Genomic DNA, 14454 nt, shown 5'->3' with positions numbered 1-14454 from the left:
AGTATGTGTATATTGTATTTTTACAGGAAGACTTAAAGACACTGGCTGAGGGTTGTCTTTGTACAGACCCTGACAATCCACCAGCTCAACAATTAGCAACAATTGTAAAATTTTGTCCTGCGTATTCTGAGCTTATAAAGGATAAAAGGTGAGTTAAAACTTTTTATGTAGCTGCAGCAAGCATTACTGTGTGCTATGTATAAACATCATGTGTAAATTTTATGTGCATAGGTTTAAAAATTTCTATGGTCTAAGAGACTTCATTCATTTCATCAATTACATACGACGCAAAAAGAAAGGACAAGGTCATTTAGAAAAACAGCTTGTTCTGCAGTCATTGGAAAGAAACTTTAATGGCACTGAATACTTTGATTACATCTGTGAACTGTTTTTAGAAAAGGTAAACTACATTTCTGTACTGGTTGACATCAATTCTAATTTTAATCCATGAGGACCAATACACTGATGTGGTAATACAGTTAGTATACATGTATGTGTAACTATCCAAGGATCCTACAGGATTTTACAGAGGGAGTGCTTGGTTTTGAGGTGGAATCAGTGTCTGAGGCACTTACCCTCGTTTTCGATTTTGAGACAGAAAGTAATGCATACACAAAATGCATCGTAACTGTACATGTGTTGTGTGTGCAGTTTAGTACCATTGCCAATGTAGTTTATGGTATTTGTGTACATGACACAGATGGACAATGACATGAAAACCAGTCAGAGTTTAAAGGAGAGGACAATTATTGAAATTTTGCGTGATAGCCTTGATGATAAAACATACAGTGACCAATCAAAGCATGACAAATCATTAGATGATACGCAAAATGAGGTCCGATACAAGTTGATCATTGATCCAAGTGAAGATGAATCGATTCCAAGACTTCTATTCATGTTTGGTATTCTAAAGTGTGACAATACTCGTATATTTATGTGCAGCAATTTCCCTGGAGATAACCAGCTGCAGAAGGTTAGCATTAAAAGTCATATTAGTGATTATTATTATATTCCTCATGTTCTATTTAACAGATCAATACAATAGCTGCTATCAGGCATTCAGCTACGGAGGGTCACACAGTGATTATGAGTCAAACAGATGATATCCATGAAAGTTTCTATGATCTCTTCAATCAACACTTTCGTAGGATTGATGACCCTGAACATGGCCCTAGATACTTCACTAATATTGCTATTGGAGCTCACACTAAACCATCCAGAGTTGACCAGAAGTTTCAGTGTATTGTGGTCATCAAGGAATCTGATATTAAACACACTCCTGCTCCATTCTTTAATAGATTTGAAAAGTATTTCATATCACACAAGACCCTATTGGATTTGGTACTTGATGATCTTCCACCATGGCTAAAAATAATTGCTGATAATGCCCACAAGAAGGTTAGCAACAGTACGTTTTACTGTTTTTGAATATAATAAACTGTAGGTTACTGAATTTTATTCCATGCTTGAAAAGAGCACATTCTATGGTGCGGTTGAAGGAACAATTTGCTCTATCTTGCTTAGTATCTTGCCCATTTCAAGTAATAAATATCAGGAAAAACAACCATCCCTACCAAGGGGTGATACAGATGCTGTGGAAAACAAATCTAAAGCCACACTACTACTCCATACATTACTAAAGTGTCTTCATGAAATAGGTGGATTCAACTACATGGAGGTATGTATACATTATGTATGTATGTATGTATGTATGTATGTACGTACGTACGTACGTATGTATGTATGTATGTATGTATGTATGTATGTATGTATGTATGTATGTATGTATGTATGTCTGTATGTATGTATGTATGTATGTATGTATGTATGTATGTATGTATGTATGTATGTATGCATGTATGTACATAATTGGATGATTCAACTTTGCGGTGTAGTGTACACTGAATGAGCTAGAGCATGATGCTGATAATATAATCAAACTTCTGGCTGCTGCTGGTTCAGAATTTGGTGAATTAGTTGAGCAACTTAAAAATTATGAACACAGTACTATACTTCAGTGGGTAAAAGAAGCATTAGATTTTGTTTACACCCAGTCAAATGGTAATGAAAGCTCTGAAGAAAACATTCAAACTGAAGAAGTGGAAGCTAATAACAAAGTGTGTATGATAATTGCATTAATTACACAATGGTTGGTGAGGTTTATGTGTAAAAAACTGATGCAGTTGATGACTCCAGAAGCATTGATTTTAAAGCGAAAGTATGAGCAACAATAAATGCTTACAAGTTCCATAAAAATATTTTTGTAGGATCATTCCTGTGTCTTATTTAGAAACCTATTTGAATTTTCAGTCTCATTTTAGTCTCAACGAATTGCTTTCAAACCATATCCACTTGATTGAATACTGGTGAGTTAATACAAGAATATAATTATGTAAACTGTCATCACTATTAATTTAATATTTGTAGTGATGGGAATAAAATTGCCACAAAATTAATTTGCTATACAAGATCTAATCCATTAATTCATCAATTGCCAGAGGCATATCCAAGACCTGCATATTCTACAGCTGAAGAGATTGAAACATCCAAGAAATGCATTGAAACATTGATCTTTGATCAGGTTCTTAATGCGTTGTTATAAATTTTACATTTCATGTGAGCACGTATACAGGCTGACTGCTTATTTCTCTGCAAGCTTTCTGAGATTTCCTCTGAGACATCCTTTAAACTACGATTACAGTTTTTCAAAGACTCTACTAAACATACAGTTTTTGTTTTGGTAAGAGGTATTGTTTAGCACTATGGCTTTTGCATTCCATCATTAGGTGATTGACATGAAAGAGGCTGACCATCAAACTATTAATCACATAAGATCAATGATTGAAGGTGTAGCAATTTCTAGAGAATCAAAAGTATGTGTGTCAGTATAAATATGAACTTGTAGTAAACATGATGCTTCTGTATTTCAGAAATTGTATGTGCTTCTGTTACATTTCCCTTCAACAATGCTTTATGAAACATGTTACCCAGCTCTATTTCTGTTTGGCTGGGATCATTACTATCTTGATACTCTTAAACAATTTAAGCAAACTCCAAACACTGATACTTCAGATACACATAAAACAGATACTGATAGTGCAGACAAAGCTGCTAATACTGTTGACACTGATGCTACAAATAAACAGAGACCGGGTATTAATGGTACAGATAAAGTTGCTGCTGTTGACATCAGGTAATTCAGGAATGTGTACATGTATCCAATGATTTAGATGTCTAACAAGAAAGTATCCGTTATTTTCAGCATTTTCGCAAAAGTACAGGGTAAGCTAGGGGGAGGGGTAAGTTTACCTGTATGCTTTTCATCTTAGCAATGAAATAATTCATAATTAAGCAGTATTGTTTGGTTAGATTTTTAAGATGATGAAAACTGAGTTGCAGCTGGAAACTGAATGACTGCTTCAAGAGTTGGCTATGTAGTAGTACACAAGGCCAGTGTGAATTTTTTGGTATTCTTCAGTATATACATCTGCCTGCTTCATTCTCTGATTTATCAGAAAGTAGGCATTGCTGATTATTCATACACAATATGCAGTATACGTACCATCAACAATTTTATAGTACACTTTTGGTTAAGAAGGAGGGAGTAAGTAAAAAGAAAATTCTCTGTGTGTTTGTAAAAATGCTGAAAATTGTGAACGATCCCTAATTGTTTGAGTAGAAGGAAAAATTATAAGTTGGATTAGGAATCAAAGAAAAAAGTAGTGAAAAAGGGAATATCTAAAAAAGTTGTGAAGCTTAAGAGGTTGCAGATATACTAATGGACATTTAATTTAATCCCTATTCTTCAATTTATAACCATAGGATTTAATATTGTGCACTACTCTGGTACACTATGGTCCCTACTCTAGTTGAAAATTCCAAATTTTTCTGTGTACTTGCTTGTTAACTTTTTTTGTAAATAATTAATATGACTGGTGAACCCACGCATACCACATCTGAAATGGCGCCGCATGCCCCAGCTATATCAATTATCGTCTGAAAAGTGAAGTATCCAGTATGCTTCGTTGTATGTTCAACCCATTACACAGCATTACGAATCAAGAACTGTTCAAAAAGCACCTCTACAATCCACACATATACTGAAAGAAAGAAATGGTGCTGCACACCCCAGTTAAATTAGTAATCGTCTGTAAGTGAAGTATCCATTACGCTTTGTCGCCGGCTATGTTCACAGCAGTATGAATCAAGAACTGTTCGAAAAGCACCTCTGCAATCAAAATAGCCACTATGAAAAATACTTCGATTTCCATTATGAAGGTAAGCCACTACATGCTACTACCAAATTGACACCTTTCGCTGTCAGCAAAGATGAATGGGACACAAAGGAGGATGCTGGTAATCCACAAAGAACGCATTGTGTGTATTGCAGTATGCCAAAAGGCATCTCTCAGGCTGAAGCAACATTGGAAAGGGAAAAAATCAAACCTTAGCTGTTATCAAGTTACACTTGTCTGAAGGCATCAGTCAGTTACTTAGTCAGTAGAAAATTCCATTAAATAATTTTTTTTAAATTCCGTAGCAACATTTTGAAGGCATTTCGGGTCACTCTAAAAGCTTGTTTGAGTTTAGTTTTACCTAACCAATACCGCCTCATTGTCACCTGGGAAAATTGAGGCTGGGTTTTGGGTTATGTTATTTCGTGGGCCTCGCCTACTCCTTTGTGGTCCCCATTATATCGTACTGTATGATGTGTGTATGTGTGCATGTACATAGTTATCTAAAACAGTGTTGTTGATATATAGGAAGTGGCTAAAGCAGTCTTGTTTGCTCACAAAAGAAATGACTCCATCAGCTTTAGCAATTGAAGATGATCCAATGTGCAAGCACCTACTGTCCCTACTGAAAGAGCCAGAAAGCATACAAGTCATTGCATCTAGGTACTGCATTGCCAACAACATTCTCAGCACATGTATTAATTTATATATTATGTGCATAATGTTTTCAGGATATTGCTTAAAATGGATTCTGATCCTGAGACATTACCAAACATAACTGCAAAGTATGATTACTTAAAGAAAATTCTTTTTGATAAGCAAATTGGCAAATTTTTGTGCCTAAAATTTAGGTGAGTAACTATTTTACAACATCCTAGTCACCACATGCATTGATCATTAGATCATACTGGAAGCCATCAGTAATAGGTAGTCATCTTGAAAAGGCTGCAAGCTTTGCTAGAAACAGGGAATCTACTTTGAGTGTATCAGACTCTGTATGTACTTGAGCATTATAGCAGTTCTGTACTAGCATAGTATATATGTCTACAGGTTGATTCAATGTACAAGACAACTTTCTTCAATTTCATAGCCTACATGATCTATAAAATCAGCAATAGCCATGGGCTTGAATTACTGTTTAGTAGTCACTGTGACAGTGCCACATGGGACTTGTTCTTAAAACTACTTGTCGTACAACCTATTCCTAGACTGTTTGAAATTAAGGTAAATATTTTGCTATCTATCATAGCTTTACTGTGTATCACATTTTTACTGTGTTATTTTACCTAAATATTAGGCCTTCAATAATACATGGGATTGTCGTCCAACTGCCAGAAATAAAATCAGTTACATTCCTTGGTTTCCTTTTTTTGGAGAAGTGTCTTCATACATTGATACCTTAATTTACCAAACCATTGAAAAGTCCAACAAAGATAGTCCCTCTGTGCAAGAAGAAGATGAATCTTCTGATGTTGCTACTGGTATAGCTACATAACTCGTTGTATATAACTGTGGTATCATGGGTATATAGATTAGTAATTCTTTAATCAACAAATGTAAATCACGCAAACAACTACAACAGCAAATAGATAAGCTCGAGCAAAACATCACTGTACATACAACAACTAGACAACAACACCGACTAAGTTACAATGATGTTATATATCACAATACACACATGTGTTTATACGCATGCGCACTACACTACTACAATAACCTGTGTAGCTTATAAAGGTAGGGATCGTGTACATGCACATATTCCAAGAATGTGTACCTAAAACATTGGAATTATCAAGTTTTTGTTTAAAGGAAATAATAGTAAACAGTTAGAGTTTAGCATAGTAGTAGTAGTTAAGTAGTATGAGTGAAATGAGTTTAACCATAGTATCATTGCAGCCATTTCTTGACCACCACCTTTGATTTCACCGCTTTTTTCACCCAGGCTTTTAAAGGCCACACTCTGTTTTACAGCTTAGGTCTTTTTTTCACAGATAATACTGTGAAGGTAATAAGTGATTGAAAAATGGACTATTGGTCTAGTGAGAAACAAGTGTTTTGAAACAAAGAAGACATAGTGACCCTAAAACACTTACCCTGGGATATGATTCACTAAGAAGTTTTTTTCTGTGTACACTGAATGAGTAACGAATGAGTTGCTGCTATTGTATACATTTTAAAACAGCTGTTGTGTTGTGACAAATTAAAACAAATCACTTGATAATAAGTATTAAGACAAGTTAATTCTTGTATTTATTGACTAATTATCCTTTAAACTACATTGGTTGGTTAACTATTAATTTTTACTAGGCTTACTAAACAAAGAAAAAATTATGAAGAATCTATACAAATCTGTACATGACGACATTGCAAATAGTTTGAAAGAAGAAAACATAGTTTACTCTGTAAGTAATTTATTGTGTTGTGAACATGTGTGTGTGTTCATATATGTATGCATATAAACTCCCTTGCCTATGTATGTCATATAATTTCCACTGGCACACACATAATTGGCCATGCTGTGGCCTATTAATAGCCTGCAATATGCTTGGAAGAACATAGCAAGTCAATGATAAAAAGTGAGATTGTAATGCTTGAGGTCTTTCTGCCAGCAGGTCTCTATAACCAGTTAATTAGGCAAGATATGATGACATGATAATATTTTACAGAACCCACAACTAATATAAATACACCCACACCATTTTCTAAGTCAGTTAGAGACTGCCCACTCAGATCTTCGTGGTATTTCAAAACCTTGGCTCTGCCTCGGGTTCTCAAACTCATGAAGATACTCATGGTAGTAGGTCTCTAACTTTTACTTAGACAAGAACATTTTTGAGACTTTAACAGTTATTTTAAAGACATTTCTTAAGTTTCAGGGAAATATTCTTAACTATTTATTGTTATAGGTTAGTGTGCTTTTAAAACTGTATTCATCATTCTCAAAATTACTAGACTTATGCAATTATAATGTTTATAAAGATGTTGAGGCATGAAAGCACCATTTCATTATTAAACAGAAAAGGTATTTAGTTTTCAAGGTGCTAAGTAACTATTTCAGTTGGTTGCTGAGTTACTACTACAGAAATTACATGTTATGCTAATTGTGCTCTAAAATTATTTCAAAATGCCAGAATTATTTGACCCCAGTGATATTTATATTCAAACTTATTAGAGCGGACCTCTAGACATTCTTAATTTTGAAACCAAGATAATTATGTACATGCCTTTGTAGGCTAAATCACTTAATGATGTGTGTTATAACTATAATCAAGAGTATATAATGTGGGAGGGAATACTCTTACTACAATTATATCTCATTTTAATGTTTTTGATTACTAAATTGCTAAAACTAAACAACTACTTTTATGTGATTGAATTACTTCAGGTTGATTCAAATGTTAGAGAAAAGGAAATGATTGCCACCGCTGTTAAGGAAATGCAAAATGATAAAACTATATGGAAAAAATATCATAGTGACTTCATCTGTCAATACCTGCACATTCCTGCTGCTCCTGACAGTGTAGAACACAAACTTCTTCAGCTGATACTTGATGATGCAATAGGCAGTTACAGTGAAATGAGAGCTATTGCATTGCATTGCTACATCCACCTGTATCAACTAAATTTGGCTAAACTGATTGCAATATTAAAGCCATTGGGACAGCTGAAAGTGGGAAGAGATGTAGGATCAGAGCAATATCTAATTGCTTCCTACCAGAAGTCTAAATCTGTGCAAGGAAGTAATATTTTCAGATTTGTGATTGATTCCTTATTTACTGCATTTACTGAGATTCTGAGTGATAAGGGTACAGTACTACCCCATATACAACAGTGGTATGGTTGTTATAGAGAATTGGTAAGTTTTATGAAGTGAATATTTGCATGCATACCTATCTGTTCTTTCACCTTCTGCAGTATGGCAAAATGTTCTTTGTGGGTGACATCTAACTATGAAAAAGTTATCCCATAGCATTAGCCATTATAGAGTTATGCATGTCTGAAAACAACAGTTAGTTGGTCAGTCAGTAATTAAACCATTCAGTCAATTGGTCAGTTGGCTGATTGATTGGTCACTCAGTATTTTTGCAGTAAAAAAAATTGCTAGACAAAATTCATGTGTAACCATTCAAACCATACAAAGTAGCTTTGATGTGGTGAAGTTCTACAGGATAATGATCAAAAACACTATAGGGATCCTTCTGCATTCTTTCTATATTACATAATTGGTAGTTTACTTCAATATAGAACAGTTCATGTGTAAAGTATCCTATAAAGTGAATATAGCACTATTTGATTACTCACAAAAAGCTTTTATATAGCTATACAAAAATGGTTCTGAAAAAGAGTAAGTGAGAGACCACTATTTAAGTGCCAATATAGAGTAGGTGGTATTTTTACTGGTATAGAGAGCTTCTTCAAGCACAGTTAAGGTTACGGAATAGTTTTAAATGCGTGTGCGGAAGAAATTACAAAACCTGCTTCAGGGATAAATAATGTCAACAACTGTGTTGTGTTAGCAATACAACTAATTGTGCTTGTTTGTTTTTACTGTAGAACAACAACTGTTCTTGGGTGTGTGGTCCACAATAGAGCAATGTTTTATAAAAACGTGCCTCCAAAAACCAGACTAACAGATTACCGAATCCTTATAATTTCAACACAAGTGACTAAACAAATAAAATATCCAGGTCCTGTGGAAGCGATTTTTTAAGTTACTAGTTGTATAGACGTTTTATTGAACTTTTAGTAATTTTTTCGAGTGAAACAAGCTCTTTGAAGGCTTGTATCTGAGTCACTGGGAAGAAACATGCCAAAAACACTTCCACAGGACCTAATAAATTTAATATACAGCATCACTATGCCCCAGAAATGCCAATAGAGCCTACAGCTTTTGCTGTATTTGGCGGCGGAAAAACATGGTAGTGACAGCTGGAGTTGAGCGATGTATGGGCTCGTTACTACAACAAATTGTAGTGTTCCACCTGCCTCAAACTACACTGTAGCTACATAAAAACATTAAATACGAAGGGCTTCACCTTCATTTAAAACTTTTTACGTTGCTAGACTGGTTTTATGGGCTTCTCAAAAAGTATCGATAGGCATTCAAATTTTTGAATGATAGCCCGTGACTATACCGTAACCTTAATATGGTAGGTGCTCACCCATTCCCCTGAAGCAGCACATACTTGACCCATTAGCTATTTGTCACCCAAGCCACCAAGCACATGCAAGTAAAGTTATTAATGAGCAGGAAAATTGCAACAAATGCATAATGCAACAACTGCATATAGTACCACATAATCTCTGGCTTACTATGCTGACATGAAATGAATAGATAACCAATAAATTATGAGCATTGATAAAATTAAGAACTACTTACTTTAAGTCAGCAGAGGGCATGCATGGTAACAATAACATGGTATTGAGTAAGCTGCCAAGCAAGTGGAATATGAAGTGATGACAGTAGTGGCAACAGCAGTAGCAGCAGCAGCAGCAGCAGCAGCAGCAGCAGCAGCAGCAGCAGCAGCAGCAGCAGCAGCAGAAGTGCACTTGGATGCATGCAATGGTGAATCTATAACATTGTTATTTCCTTGTACTTGAAGAAACTTTTTAAACCAGGCGCGCTCCCACTGCCGCCGAAGGCCGGCTGTGGGCGCGCGCCTGGTTTACTGAGTGTAAAAGTGTGTGTGTGTGTGTGTGTGTACTGGCCTATCTACCTATCTATGTTTGTCCATACGCACCCACGTGAGCAAAATCGTTTAATAACGGTAAAAGCAGCTTTTACGTAAGAAGTAAAAGTGAAATGAAGTCTGTAGTAAACTTCTGCACAGATGAACTTTGCTCTGAGGTGGTTTCTTTTCGGTGGACTGAAATGCGGGTGTGGTGACTTTCCTCAGACTACCTTCCCCTTGAGGTTTTCAGGCATTTAGCAACTGAAAAACAATGGTGCAGGCCTCGTACACTACCAGGAATAGCCTATCGCTTCGAATTGAAAGGGGGCGTATCCCTTTCTTATGCGGACGAAAATGAAGAGCAGCTTTGAGGCTTTATTGATGTTAGTCACACTATAAAACAGTTTAGAAGATAGTTCTGTGCATAATATGTTGGTAAAAGCGGTTTGTTTAACAAACGCTTCCTTAGCAGTGCATAGCAACATAATTGAACGAATTACGAATATTTCATGAATTACGGAATATGAGAATTAGCTAATAATATTATTGCACAACCCAAAACTACCCTATTGTAAAGTAGTAATGCATAGTTGGTTAATTCATAGTAGTATATACTGTCTATAGTTAATTCCAGATGAGTTAGCTAGCTGCATGGCACCTGGTTTTTAGAAGTAGCACAACATCAACTTGTTTTATACGGCTAGATTAAACATCTGACATGCTATACCGTATGATTAATATCACTGGATAGCATGTGGACCATCATTTTGTTGTGAGCCCAGTTACAAAGGTTGAATTCAAAACTTGTAAATCATCATTTTCTGTATTGCCCAGTATACCTCACATGCCATTCTATAACTACCCACTAAAGAACATTGGAGTAAAACATCAAAACAAAAGTAGTGCTATATTTGCCATACAAAATAGTTCACACAACTGCAGTGTTATCTGTGTGACAACAGTGACCGCAATGCTATATATATACATATATATATATATATATATCTAATCCAAAACAGCCAAGCTGTAAAAAAGTGTGAGGCCCTCAAAAAGGCTATGGTGAAAAAAGATGTGAAATCCAAGCTGGCGGCCAAGAAATGGCTATGATGGTAGGTTAATGGTAAAAATTTCAATAACGACAATTCAGCTGAATTTTTGTGCTGCTTGGTCTTGGCACAAAATTCACCTGAATTGTCATTATTAAAATTTTTACCATTAACCTACCATCACAGCCATTTCTTGGCCGCCACCTTGGATTTCACATCTTTTTTCACCATAGCCTTTTTGAGGGCCACACACTTTTTTACAGCTTGGCTGTTTTGGATTAGATTTCATTTCTTTTTGTATTTGTATACCCCAAAGCCGGCCTACGGCCAGCTTTGGGACTTTTTTAACCTATCTTTTTTTTCTTTACCACAGGAAGAAGAAAAGATGAAGTAGATGCACTTTAAATATTTTATCAGTAAATGTACAAATTATATATATAATACATATATTGATTACAGAAATCTCCATGGTGGTTTCTTTGTAACTGAACACTCTACAAGGTGATTTCTTCTAGATACTCTCTCTACAGGGTGAATTGTTTGTAGCTGAACGATCTACAAGGTAACTTCTTCTAGCTGATCTCTCTACAGGGTGATTTGTTTGTAGCTGATTCTGTACAGGTGATTTGTTTGCAGCTGAGCTCTTTACAGAATGGTTTCTTTGTAGCTGAACTCTTTACTAGGTAACTTTCTACAGGGAAATTTGTTTGTGGCTGAATTTTCTACAGGGTGATTTCTTTTCAGCTGAACTCTCTACATGGTGGTTTCTTTGTAGCTGAACTCTGTACAAGGTAACTTCTTCTAGCTGATCTCTCTACAGGGTGATTTGTTTTTAGCTTAACGATCTACAAGGTAGCTTCTTCTAGCTGATCTCTCTCCAGGGTGATTTGTTTGTAGCTGAATTCTGTACAAGTGATTTGTTTGCAGCTGAGCTCTTTACAGAATGGTTTCTTTGTAGCTGAACTCTCTACAAGGTAACTTCTTCTAACTGATCTTTCTACAGGGCAATTTGTTTGTGGCTGAATTTTTTACAGGGTGATTTCTTTGCAGCTGAACTTTCTACATGGTGGTTTCTTTGTGGCTGAACTCTCTACAAGGTAATTTCTTCTAGCTGATCTCTCTACAGGGAGATTTGTTTGTAGCTGAACTATCTACAAGGTAACTTCTTCTAGCTGATCTCTCTACAAGGTAACTTCTTCTAGCTGATGTCTTTACAGGGTCACTACTTTGTAGCTGAATTCTCTACATGGTGGTTTCTTTGTAACTAAACTCTCTACAAAGTAACATCTTCTAGCTGATCTTTCTACAGGGTGATTTGTTTGTAGCTGAATTCTGTACAGGTGATTTGTTTGTAGCTGAGCTCAAAACAGAATGGTTTCTTTGTAGCTGAACTCTCTACAAGGCAACTTCTTCTAGCTGATGTCTCTACAAGGTCACTAGTTTGTAGCTGAGCTCTCTACATAGTGGTTTCTTTGTAACTGAACTCTCTACAAGGTGACTTCTTCTAGCTGATCTTTCTACAGGGTGATTTGTTCGAAGCTGAACTCTCTACAAGGAAACTTCTTCTAGCTGATCTTTCTACAGGGAGGTTTGTTTGTAGCTGAACTCTCTACAGGTGGTTTGTTTGCAGCTGAACTCTCTACATGATGGTTTCTTTGTAGCTGAATTCTCTACAAGGTAACTTCTTCTAGCTGATCTCTCTACAGGGAGATTTGTTTGTAGCTGAACTCTCTACATGATGGTTTCTTTGTAGCTGAACTCTCTGCAAGGTAACTTCTTCTATTGATCTCTCTACATGGTGGTTTCTTTGTAGCTGAACTCTACAAGGTGATTTCTTCTAGCTGAACTATCTCTTTCCATAGTTGCATGAATTCCTTACAAGGTAACTTCTTCTAGCTGATCTGTCTACAGGGTGACTTGTTTCTAGCTGATCTCTTGAATTCTCTTCAGGGTGACTGCTCTATTAGGATGACTGCTCTATTAGAGTATCTGGATCTTGCACTTGCTGCACCAAGTTGGATTTCGTGTTATAACTCCGTGGTTTTAAGTCTGATTCTTCTACACCATTTATGAGCCGTTCTAAGATGATTATGCCATCTGTACAGCAATTTTCAAAGCATTACCCCAAGCGGTTTATCTGGTAGGCGTGACAAGTAGTCGTTTTTTATTAGCTAATCTCGATTGCATAATTGTTACACACTGTTGGTTTTTTCATTGTATCTTCATGGCTTTTTAGCTCGATTACTTTCAAACCACAAAAGATTTGAGGTTCAATAGTTAACCTGTTCACCCACCAATTATCAGCTTCTTCCCATATGCGGTTTACCCTGTAGGCATGACAACATATTGGTGTTATTTTTTGTGAATAATCGCTCATAACTCTTTGCCTGTTTATTGTATTTCAGCCAAAGTTGGATTTAGAGATGCGCCTTTATATCCCCCTTCTGTGTGCCAAATTTCAAGGCAATCGGATATTGCGTTCGCATTTTATAGTAGTTTTTGTAAGTGTGCGACAAGAGAAAGAAAAATAAGAAGAAAAAATGAAGAAACTAAGCCACTTTTTGAAGTCGCATATCTCGGGAACGCGTTAAGCGATTTCACTCAAATTTGGAATGTGGAGTGCTGAAGTTGGAGGGCATGTCCACATCAAAAATTGTCTTGTGTCATCAAGGAAGCACAGAGCTACGGAGGTGCGAATATTGCGTTTTCTTTCTTACTGTCAATATACTCATGGGTGTTGCGCGCTGGCTTCTTGGGCTGCACGGCACACTACCGTGTGTCTTGATATATATATATATTGATGTAGTTATAGTACTGTGTGTGAGCAGAATATGGTTAGTCAAGTTACCGATTGTTTTAGGACTCATCCATTTATGTGCATTAAAACATAGTAAGAACGTTTGCTGCTGCTGACTACCAGCAACTATCATCGAAATCTTAAAGTATGTCCATAATTAAATCCAGTTCTAGTCTTACTGGTTGGGTTGACTGGTCAGCCAGTACAGCACAGACTTTAAACTAGACTGGCTTGGTTGATTGGTTATACTGGCCAGAATTGGGTGATTAATCACTAAAAGCAGGCTATTAGCCTGCAAATAGACCTGGCAGTTCTATTACTACACCATGGGTCTATCAAAGTGTTCCATAACTGCCCAATATAGAACTTTGCATTCTACATGGCTTTTATAGAACCGTTTATTGTTGTTTTTTGTTTAATAAGCTTTTCCAGTACATTAACTTGAAACAATGATGCCACTCCATGAACTCTTAAACTATGGTTTGTAGAACTTTGCAATAAGCCTGCCTCTGAACACATTGTTTTTCAGCATTATATTTAAGCTGATTTTTACCAGTTGGTGACCTACTATACCATGGCCTAGATGGATCCTTTGGCAGTGGTGTCAAATAAAAGACATCAGTCTTTCTCAGGGGTGTAGGACATGATGTCACAACACGTGTGGTTTAAATGAATTCCAATGATAATTACATGATCAAACAACT

The 14454-nt window shown here is 36.2% G+C and overlaps 1 protein-coding gene across 1 annotated transcript in view; it reads left to right on the top strand.

Moving 5' to 3' along the window:
- Window positions 1–14454, top strand: part of LOC136262915 (uncharacterized) — a 317270-nt gene that overhangs the window by 243736 nt on the left and 59080 nt on the right. The window contains exons 49-66 of the mRNA XM_066057331.1: window positions 27–148; window positions 232–400; window positions 701–973; window positions 1033–1398; window positions 1445–1678; window positions 1896–2218; window positions 2268–2366; window positions 2428–2581; window positions 2633–2740; window positions 2787–2873; window positions 2931–3193; window positions 4764–4898; window positions 4967–5086; window positions 5137–5230; window positions 5286–5459; window positions 5533–5716; window positions 6543–6637; window positions 7621–8091. Coding sequence (XP_065913403.1) covers window positions 27–148; window positions 232–400; window positions 701–973; window positions 1033–1398; window positions 1445–1678; window positions 1896–2218; window positions 2268–2366; window positions 2428–2581; window positions 2633–2740; window positions 2787–2873; window positions 2931–3193; window positions 4764–4898; window positions 4967–5086; window positions 5137–5230; window positions 5286–5459; window positions 5533–5716; window positions 6543–6637; window positions 7621–8091 — 3471 coding nt within the window. The remainder of the gene's footprint in view (window positions 1–26; window positions 149–231; window positions 401–700; window positions 974–1032; window positions 1399–1444; window positions 1679–1895; window positions 2219–2267; window positions 2367–2427; window positions 2582–2632; window positions 2741–2786; window positions 2874–2930; window positions 3194–4763; window positions 4899–4966; window positions 5087–5136; window positions 5231–5285; window positions 5460–5532; window positions 5717–6542; window positions 6638–7620; window positions 8092–14454) is intronic.

This window comes from Dysidea avara, chromosome 8 (genome assembly GCF_963678975.1).
Source record: "Dysidea avara chromosome 8, odDysAvar1.4, whole genome shotgun sequence".
NCBI lineage: Eukaryota > Metazoa > Porifera > Demospongiae > Dictyoceratida > Dysideidae > Dysidea > Dysidea avara.
This window is presented reverse-complemented; position numbering and strand designations above follow the sequence as displayed.